The 10,000-nt window shown below is 41.0% G+C and overlaps 1 protein-coding gene across 2 annotated transcripts in view; it reads left to right on the top strand.

Moving 5' to 3' along the window:
* GrlHz (Gustatory receptor-like Holozoa) overlaps window positions 1-10,000 on the top strand; it is a 13,050-nt gene that overhangs the window by 1,563 nt on the left and 1,487 nt on the right. For both annotated transcript variants that reach the window (XM_070118480.1, XM_027351493.2), the window contains exons 2-9: window positions 1-116; window positions 600-708; window positions 919-1,048; window positions 1,752-1,807; window positions 4,287-4,462; window positions 6,019-6,194; window positions 7,729-7,909; window positions 9,187-9,324. The exon at window positions 1-116 is cut by the window's left edge. In XM_070118480.1, coding sequence (XP_069974581.1) covers window positions 1-116; window positions 600-708; window positions 919-1,048; window positions 1,752-1,807; window positions 4,287-4,462; window positions 6,019-6,194; window positions 7,729-7,909; window positions 9,187-9,324 — 1,082 coding nt within the window. The remainder of the gene's footprint in view (window positions 117-599; window positions 709-918; window positions 1,049-1,751; window positions 1,808-4,286; window positions 4,463-6,018; window positions 6,195-7,728; window positions 7,910-9,186; window positions 9,325-10,000) is intronic.

Below are 10,000 nucleotides of genomic sequence, written 5' to 3'. Positions count from 1 at the left end.
ACGAGGAGGAGAGTGACAGCCAGACTCCAGACCTCCTGTGTCGAGCACAGATTCTCAATGATTCTCCCCGATCTAGTTCAATGAGCTCGGCTCTGGATGAACTCTTTTCTCATGAGGTAAAGTGTGAGAGCATTGTTTTTCCATATACTCTAGCTAACTTAGATTTATTTCTCCGTGAGGTAGTAAATGAATTGTCTGTCAGTGAGGTGTAGAGCTAAGAAGTTTATAGTATATAAGGTAAAAGTGATTTTTTTTCTCCCGAGAACTTTATAAATATGTTATTTTTTAGATTTCTAATTTCTGTACATTTTATTTTCTTTAAAAAATGTTTTGATATAGATGATTCTATTCTTGCTATCTCAATTTTCATCCTTTGTAATAACACGCTTTTATAATCTTATTTACCCAGAATTATATATATTCACAACCTTGTACAATATCATATATGATTATGTATTATGCAGTATTATATGTTGTACAATATTTTATGTATCTAGAACTAATCAGTATCAATTATCCATTATTATACAATATTATATAATCTTCAGTAACATCATATAAGTCCTTATAGATAGTATAAAATCTTTGCAATCTTTCAGGCAACGCTAATCACAGAATGCGCAGGAGAGTCTTACAACACAGCGGCAATCTTGCACTACTGTAGAAAAAGAATCATCAAGCCCAGGGATATTATTTTCTCTTTTTTTGGTAAGGACCTCGGAGCATTTGCAAGCAATTTATTTCGGAGATTGTTATGTGTGGTATTCTTCTGAATTTGTCATTATTCCTATTTATATGACTTATCATCGTTGTCATTTTTTTGTCATTGCTTTTATTATTTTTGTAATACTGATGATATGAAGAATTACAATTGTTATAATAATGATGATTATTACCCTTTACCCCCCTCCCCCCCAGGTTATCGTCCCTGGAGCAAAGATGGGGCTGATTTGTGCCTGTGCATGCGAGCGTTTAGTGTCTTGTACTGCGCCTTCCTCCTGCTCTTCCTGGCCTGGGGTCCTGTCCTGCAGTATAATATATGCCTGAGGTGAGTATAGAGGGTTAAGGAGGAGGAGGGGTTGTGGCGATAATGGTGAAGATAGGTTAGTAAGCGGTTGTGAAATTGGCAATTGGGGTGGGAAAGGTGTTGAGGGGGTGAAAAAGGTGGCTTTAGGGTTGATAGTGTGAAAATGGTGATAGAAAAAAAGTGGGTTTCAAAAGGGTAATGGTAGGAGTGGTTGCATGAAAAAAGTAGTGATAGCGGGGTGGACTTGATGGGAAAAGGGAAGGAGTGAGAGTGACGGCAGTAACTGAGTTTTGAGGATAGAGTAGTATTGCAGTTAAGGATGGGATTGGTGCCAAGGATAGGCTTAGTGCTGAGGGTAGGGCAGGTGTTGAAGGATGTGTATATACACATAAGGAATAGTTAAAATGCTAATTGATCATATTTTCAGTAAGTTCTTTCCAGTCATGTAAGATGCGGCTTCTGCATGCCTAGTCAGAGAGGGTCTCAGTAGGACACCAGACACGGAGGTAGACCATTAAAAAATTGTGAAGAATTGCATTTTTGATAACTGAATAAAATAGTATTTTTGTGTGTGTATGTTTACATTTACATATTTCTCTACCTGTCCAATGCCATCTTGTTTCTGTACTGATTTCCTATTCACAAATAACTTTTTTTTTCTTTTCTATCTTTTTTTTATATTCCTATTTATTTATTTATTTATTTTTTATCTTATTGCCATCAGAAGGGACAGAGGAGTAAGCACCGAGCCCATGAAGCACCTGAATGGAAGTGTTTCAGGTAGGTCGGTATGTAGTATAAAGCATCCAATTGCTGGAAAGGACAAACTGACAGCTCAACCCGGACTTCTGGGTCCTCTGCTTAGCCAGATCTCTCTTTTTTTCTCTTTTTTTTTAAATTCATATACACTATTTTTGTTGTGTCTACATCAAATTTTATTTTTTGTGTGTGAAAGGCTCGGTAACTGGGAGTGTTCAAGAGTCTTGAGGCTCTGCCAGTTTCCGGATATTAATCTGTCTTCATCTTACTTTTCCTTATAGTTTTTATTGATGTTAAATTATATTCTATGCTTCTTCTGCTCTCATACGTTTTCTTTATACTAATAATTGCCTTTTTTTATATTCATTATATTAAATTTAATTGTTATTTATATGTTTGGTCTTTATAGTTAGTATCTTCTCTGCTTGTTTTTCTTTATGTTCTAATCATTCTCTCTGTTTTTCCATACCATTGCAAAATATGACCTTTGAATTCAATATGAATTTTATTTGATATCATATTTAACATGTTTTCATTCACACAATTGAATTCTGATATGGTGATTTGACAATGATTATCCAAGTCAATTCTGGTTAATGGAGGTGGTTAAATGATTGGTTGGGCTTACGTATTTATTAATCTATTTATTTGTTGGTTAACAATTGTGTCTGTCATCAGGTTTATGCCACAACTCACTGATGGTCTGTAACGGAAATATGTGGTCGAATCAGCTGTGGTTCAGAGACCGGCAGACTGGATTCCAGTGGTGATTCGGGGTGGATGAGTACTTGGTGGGGGAAACTAACCCATGGACACTAGCACTGTCCACAGGGGTTGTCATTTGATAAGTTTGTTTACGCGCTAACACATCCAGAAACCAGATCAGGACCCGCAGAACTGGTCACTGACCTCTTGGAGACTAAACCCAGTTAGTCTTTTACTGGTTCTCTCTGATGTTGGCACTTTACTCCATTCTTTGCTTTTTTGGAGAGAAAAATTTAATCCTGATTTATATGCTATTATAAAGATAGTTATTAAGATAATGATAATGATAATGTTTAATGATAGTGATAGAAAAACTTTTATTCATGAAAATATAAAAAGGGAAGAGCAAGCATAACTAGTAAAGGCCTCTTATGGGCTAAACATTTGTGGAGTGATAAAGTGAAAAAAGCACAGTGGACAGTGCATGTACCTAGTGGGTTAAGAGTTGAATACAAGTAGATGATGTGGTAGAATGTTTTTTTAGGGTAGATAATGGCTGGTGATTATGTTTTAGCATAGATAAGGTTAGAATAAAAGTAGATTTATGGTAAAGCATGCTTGTTTAGGGGTAAATTATGGTTGATGTTGGGAGATAAAATTTTGGGATAGATCGGGTTAGATTAAGAGTAGATTTGTGGTAAAAAGTGGTTGTTTGGGGTAGATTATGGTTAATTTGGGAGGTAACATTTGGGGATAGATGATGGTAGAATCAGAATAGATTTAAGGTACTTATATCACAGGTAGCACCTCTGAGTCTTGATGAAAATGCTTCATAACAATTGCTGAACCTCTTTCTAATAGTTATTGCAAATATTAATAAAGATTTTCTATTTATTTTTTCTATAACCTCATTACCATTGACATTATTGAACCATTTTCAAAGAAAATGTATTGAGAAAACACATATAATGTAAGTGAAAATGAGGCAGAGCTAAATGATGTAATTATATTTAGCTAATGAGGGTACCTTGTGAGATACCAGATATTGCAAGATGAATGATTATTTATATGATTTACTCGATGTTATAATTACTAGAAGTAAAACAAAAATATGAAACACTTTAATTGATGATAAAAAAGTATTCCACACACAAAGCAACTGTCAGCATGAACTAGTGAAAAAGTAAATTTCTTTTTTTGGGTTCAGTGGGCCATATTGAAGTGGTGCTGCCTATTTTACTTTTTTTTATATACCTTGGTAGATTTGTAGTAAAATATTGGCAGAAGAGTATGCAGAAAGTTTAGGATGAATCATTGATGGCTGGGTTTGCCTGTGTCGGAGAGGAACCAGTTGAGTAACTTTTGGTGTTGGTCTGTGGATTTGTAAGTAAGTGTTAAGTGTAGTGGATTTCTTATAGATATTACGGTAGTTGCAGATGGATAATGATGGAATTAGATTTTGATTGTAATCTAGTTAGAAATATGATTTTAGGGTTGTTTAGCTTCTCTGGAGATACTGACTAAATACAGTCTGAGCGAGGAAAGTCACTATTATGTCAGTTTCACATTGAATTGAGATGTAAAAAATGCTATTATCCAGCTCAAGTTGTTCTAATCTGGATACTTTTTTTGGATGTATTGCCTATTTTGTTAAAGTAAAGATATCAGGGCGAATTAAAATTAAGAGTAAAGGTATTTGCTCCCTGATTGCCCTTTTAGTTGTGTCTGTCATTTTAACTTTCATTTCAGTCGTTCAAACACATCACGTTATCTCATTGCAATCACCCCATTCCAGAATTGAAGGAGGACTTTTACAGCAATAAAGGAAACAATGACGGCAAAGATTCATGCTCGGGCAGCTTGGTGTTCGGATATGTGGTGCCAAGTATCATGTTCCTGCTGGCCTACCTTGTCACCTGCCTTGTGCTCAGGTGTGGCGAGCCAGAGCACCTGCAGACGCTGCTAGAGAGGGTGTGTGTTTTTTGTCTGTGTTTTATTTTGATTTTCAATGTTGATTTTCTTTTTTCTTTTAGTGTCTATGCTCTCCTTCTCTTCCTCTTCCCTCTCCTGTTTCTTTTTCTTGTTTATGTTCTTCTCTTTCTTCTTTTATTTTCCTTCCTCTTCCCTGTTTTATTTTCCTTCTTTTCCTTCTTGTTTTCTCCTGTTCCTGGTGACCTGCCTTGTGCTCTTGGAGAGGCTTTGATGTTCTCTATTCTTGATTTGTTGTTCTTACCTTTTTCCTTGTTCCTTTTCTTCTATTTTTATGTCTGTATCTTCATCATAATATTTTATCCATTTACTTCTCCCTATCCTTCTCCGTATCCTTCCTTTTCTTTCTGTTCTCCTGTTTAGTTTTCTAGTTGATATTTTTGTTTTGTTCCTCCTCCTTCTCCTCCTCCTCCTCCTCCTCCTCCTCCTCCTCCTCCTCCTCCTCCTCCTCCTCCTCCTCCTCCTTCCTCCTCCTCCTCCTCCTCCTCCTCCCTCCTCCTCCTCCTCCTCCTCCTCCTCCTCCTCCTCCTCCTCCTTCCTCCTCCTTCCTCCTCCTCCTTTTCCTCCGCGTTCTTCTCCTCCTCCTCCTCCTCCTCCTCCTCCTCCTCCTCCTCCTCCTCCCTCCTCCTCCTCCTCCTCCTCCTCTTCCTCCTCCTCCTCTTCCTCCTCCTCCTCCTCCTCCTCCTCCTCCTCCTCCTCCTCCTCCTCCTCCTTTCCACCTTCCCTTCCTACTCCATTCTCTCTTCCTTCCTCCTCCTCCTCCTCCTCCTCTTCCTCCCTCCTCCTTCCTCCGTCCTCCTTCCTCTTCCTCCTACTTCCTCCTCCTTCCTCCTCCTCCTCCTCCTCCTCCTCCTCCTCCTCCTCCTCCTCCTCCTCCTTCCTCTTCCTCCTCCTCCTCCTTCCTCTTCCTCCTCCTCCTCCTTCCTCCTCCTCCCTCTCCTCCTCCTTTCCCTTCCTTTCCTTCCTTCTCTCTCCTCCTCCTTCCTCCTCCTCCTCTCCTCCTCCTCCTCCTCCTCCTCCTCCTTCCTCCTCCTCCTCCCCTTTCTCCTCCTACTCCTCCTACTCCTCCTCCTCCTTCCTCCTTCCTCCTCCTCCTCCTCCTCCTCCTCCTCCCCTCCTCCTCCCTTCCTCCTCCTCCTCCTCCTCCTCCTCCTCCTCCTCCTCCTCCTCCTCCTCTTCCTCCTCCTCCTGTATCTAAAGGGAGTGTTAAGGAAGAGGAAGAGCAGGAGAGGAGGAGGAAATGTTTTGTCATCTCTTGTTTAAGTGGGTGTTTTTTTTCCCTCTCTCTAAACAACTAAAGATTCTTTTCCTCTTTCCTCCTTTACCTTCTTACTTATCTTTAACATTCATTGCCTGCTGGCCCTCACTCCCATAATCTTACCATTGCCTTCCAAAACTCTCCCATTGGCCTCTCTCATCAAAACTCCACCTCCCTCTTCACTTCCTCATTTCTTTCCCCCCCATCTCCAAAGCCCAGCCACCTCTGTTCTCCCTCCTCATCTTCCTTTCTCTCTCCTAATTTCTTTTCATGCCTTCAGGTGTACCTGATTTCGGCCTGCTCTCCGTGGGAACAGATGAAGCAGCGTCGCCTGGGCTGTGCATGGGTCACCTGGCTTGTCCTGGGGCTTCTGTGCTTGGCCCTCTCCTTGACCTCCCTGGCCCTGCACTTGGCCGCAGCCGCACCACACCTCCCCTTCACCATCATTCAGCCGAGGTATGATAAGAGGCTGGGTGATAGGGGTGTGGGAAGGGGTGGGAGGGTTTAGAGGGAGTGTGGAAGGGCATTTGGGTAGAATGAGGTTGGGTTTGGGGAAGTTATGTTGTATGTTATGTTCAAGTCTAGAACCCTGTGATTAGATAAACAAAATTTAAATCATCCCTTTGTAAATAAGAAAACAGGTAGATACAAACTTGTCATACATTTTATATCTTAACTTAATGCCTCTGGGTCATCTAAACACAGGGATGGTGTAAACATGAAGGCATATGGCATGTGCAGGGAACCAGCATGCTTATTTCCATTCTATAAAGTTCTGGTTGCCCTATTACTGTTTTGCAGTAATAGGGCAGTCAACTACCACAGTGCAAATTCTGCATGACAGAAGGGGTATAAGCTCTGAGTACACTGCAGTATTGATTGTGTGGCATAGCTGTCCCAGATGAGATGGCAATTCTTGGCATGGCATGAAATGCATGCCACCCTGAGTAGTCAGTTAAATGTCTATGAATGTATTTGTCTTTGTTTTGCAATGACAGCTCTTGTCAAACTCTTACTCATACTGTTTACTGTCTACCCTCTCAGAGGAGTAAATGCTTCTCTGAAATGAAAAGGTAATGTGTTACTGTAATATGCTTTATGTATATTTATCATTCAAGGTTAAACCAGTGTTGACATATTCGGCTATCTGTTCATCCAAAGAATCTCTCTCTCTCTCTCTCTCTCTCTCTCTCTCTCTCTCTCTCTCTCTCTCTCTCTCTCTCTCTCTCTCTCTCTCTCTCTCTCTCTCTCTCTCTCTCTCACTCTCACTCTCTCGCTTCCTCTCTATTTCGTTCTTCCTTCCTCTCTTCCTCTCTCACTCTCTCTCTCTCTCTCTCTCTCTCTCTCTCTCTCTCTCTCTCTCTCTCTCTCTCTCTCTCTCTGTTATATATATATATATATATATATATACATATATATATATATATATATATATATATATATATATATATATATATATATATATATATATATATATATATATATAAACACAGATACACACACACAGAACACATACACACATAATACACACACACACACATACAACACACACACACACATAAGCACACCCACACATGAACAAGCACACACATGAACACACACACATGAATACACACACATGAACACACACACATGAACACACACACATGAACAAATTAACACATGAACAAGCACACACATGAACACACACACATGAACACACACACATGAACACACACACATGAACACACACACATGAACACACACACACACACATGAACATAGACACATACATGGGCACACACACACATAAACACACACACATGAATTTACACACACATGAACACACACATGAAAACACACAAACACATTAACATGCACTCACACATGAACACATACACACGCATAGACATATGCACACACACGCAGATTCTGTCCTAATCGCCGCAACCTTTTAAACTTTCCAGACAACTCCTCACACATACCCATTAACCCTTCCTTTACCTTCCAGTGATACGGCAGACAAGATCGTCCTGTGTGGGCTGGCCCTAGGGTCCCTCTGGGTAGGAGACGGGGCAATGGTGGTAGGGGTCCTGCTCTACTGTGCGCAGTGCCACTTGTTGTGCACGCTCCTTGGCCTCATCAGGACTACGCTGTTGCAGGGGGCCATCTCACTACACTCCGCCAAGAAGGTGAGGATGCCAAGGAAGGGTATAGTGAGGATGTGGAGGACTGGGGTATGGTACAAAGCCCAGATTTGTTTATGATCGTATGTTATTCATTGATGCTCATTCATCTCCCTCTTCTCTACAGTTTCCCTGTATATTTTTAGGGGATTGGGGCTGGATGAGGGTGTTGGGGCATAGGCTGTTATAAGGACATGGGATGATAGCCTAATTTAACTGATGATTTTTTTACCTCTGACAAGGAGGTTATGTTTTTAGTAGTGTTGGTTAGTTAGATGGTTAACTGGATTAATCAAGAAATTATTAACAGACTTTTATGGAATTTGAACCAGAGGTGTTTCATAGCTCAACTTAAATGCCGTTAAATTTTTTTGGTGATCCGGATCTGGTTTTAAAAGGATTCATTAGAATTGCGAGATAGGTAAACATGGTGAACTTGAGAAAGGCAATTTTAATGCAAGTCTTCAGATGAGAATATTTTTATTGCATCTGTGACCCCACTTCCTTGGCAAAGATAAGCGCTCTCTAAGTGCTTCTTTTATTCAAATATTATTGATTATTTAGAAGAACCATGCTCCTGTAGCATAGCATCTCACTCTTCTTGGAAAAAGTGAAGCTGCAGTACATGAGGGTCTTGTGTGGAATTCATGTTGAACAGATTGCAACGGGAACGATGAAGGGAAGGGCAAGAAAACACACGAATATGCCGAAAGCCTTTTCACTATTGCTTATTCCCTGACGAAGCAATAGTGAAAAGGCCTTCGGGATATTTGTGTGTTTTCTTGCCCTTCCCTTCGTCGTTCCCGTTGCATGAGGGTCTTGGTATGTGGTAGACAAGGTATTGGCATGTGGTATGAATGGTCTCAGGGTTCGGTAGATAAGATTTAGGGGAAATGTTTGATATCCTTATTCATATATATTCAGCATACTATTGAACCCATTTTGGTTTAAAAGGTGAAGTTATATTTGTTTATTAATTTGTTATTATTTATTTTTTGTTTTTTGTTATGATGATAATAATAAAAATAATAATGATAATGATAATAATAGTATTGATTATAGTAATAATGATTTGAAATATCAGCATTTTTATAGTATTTTGAATATCTTGATAACATCAACCATACCAGGTAAACTAGTAACAAAAGGAGTAAGACGCCTTAGGTGTACCGGCTTTGTGTCTCCTCGGCTGCTACATGCATATCCAATGAAAGGAACTATCCCAGGTGAAAAGAGATCCAGCAATTAGTAATTGTCTCTCTCTCTCTCCTACAACCCTACAGCAAATAGACGAGAGCTCACGCTTCCTTCGACACCTGAACCAGGAGCTTGGCCTGAGCGTGGGTCTCTACTTGTGTGTGATTGGCTTCAGGGCTGTCACAGCATTTGGCCAGGTCTTCTCTGTAATCAGGGAGGCTGAGGTAGGTTAGGGGTGGGTTATCAAAAGAGGGAGGGAGGGGAGGAGTGAGGGAGGGAGGGAGGGAGGGAGGGAGGGGAGGAGGGAGGGAGGGAGGGGAGGGAGGGAGGGAGGGAGGGAGGGAGGGGAGGAGGGAGGAAGGGAAGGGAGGAGGGAGGGAAGGGAGGGAGGGAGGGAGGGAGGGAAGGGAGGAGGGAGGGAGGGAAGGGAGGAGGGAGGGAGGGAAGGGAGGAGGGAAGGAGGGGAGAGGAGGGGAGGGGAGCTTGAACACCCTTTATACATACATAAAGGGTGTTCTGGCTAAATTAGACATGTTGAGATGTTGGTAAATAGTCATCAGTACTACAGAAAATAAAAATAAAAATTATAGAGTAAAGAGTTACCTGCATCATCAAGATTTGCACAGGATACCAAAATGCTGACTTCATGACTGCTGTTCAATGCTTTTGCTAGTAAGATGTGACATGTATGACTGTGGAGGTCTTAGGTTGTCTCCACTGAGGGTGATGGGGTCATGCCACCCTACATCTTTGCACAGGGCCTTAGGCTCAATTCAGATGGCTTTTGAAGCTGCTGTGTCAAGCCCTGGCTGGAGAGGGTAGCCATGTGCATGACAGCATGATTTGGTTTCTTGCCGTAACCCGTGGAAGGAGTCAGAAGTAGTTATCAGAGGATTTTGC

This window comes from Penaeus vannamei, chromosome 42 (assembly GCF_042767895.1).
Source record: "Penaeus vannamei isolate JL-2024 chromosome 42, ASM4276789v1, whole genome shotgun sequence".
In the NCBI taxonomy this organism is placed as follows: domain Eukaryota; kingdom Metazoa; phylum Arthropoda; class Malacostraca; order Decapoda; family Penaeidae; genus Penaeus; species Penaeus vannamei.
The sequence above is the reverse complement of the archived record's forward strand: the minus strand, read 5'-3'. Positions and strand labels throughout refer to the sequence as shown.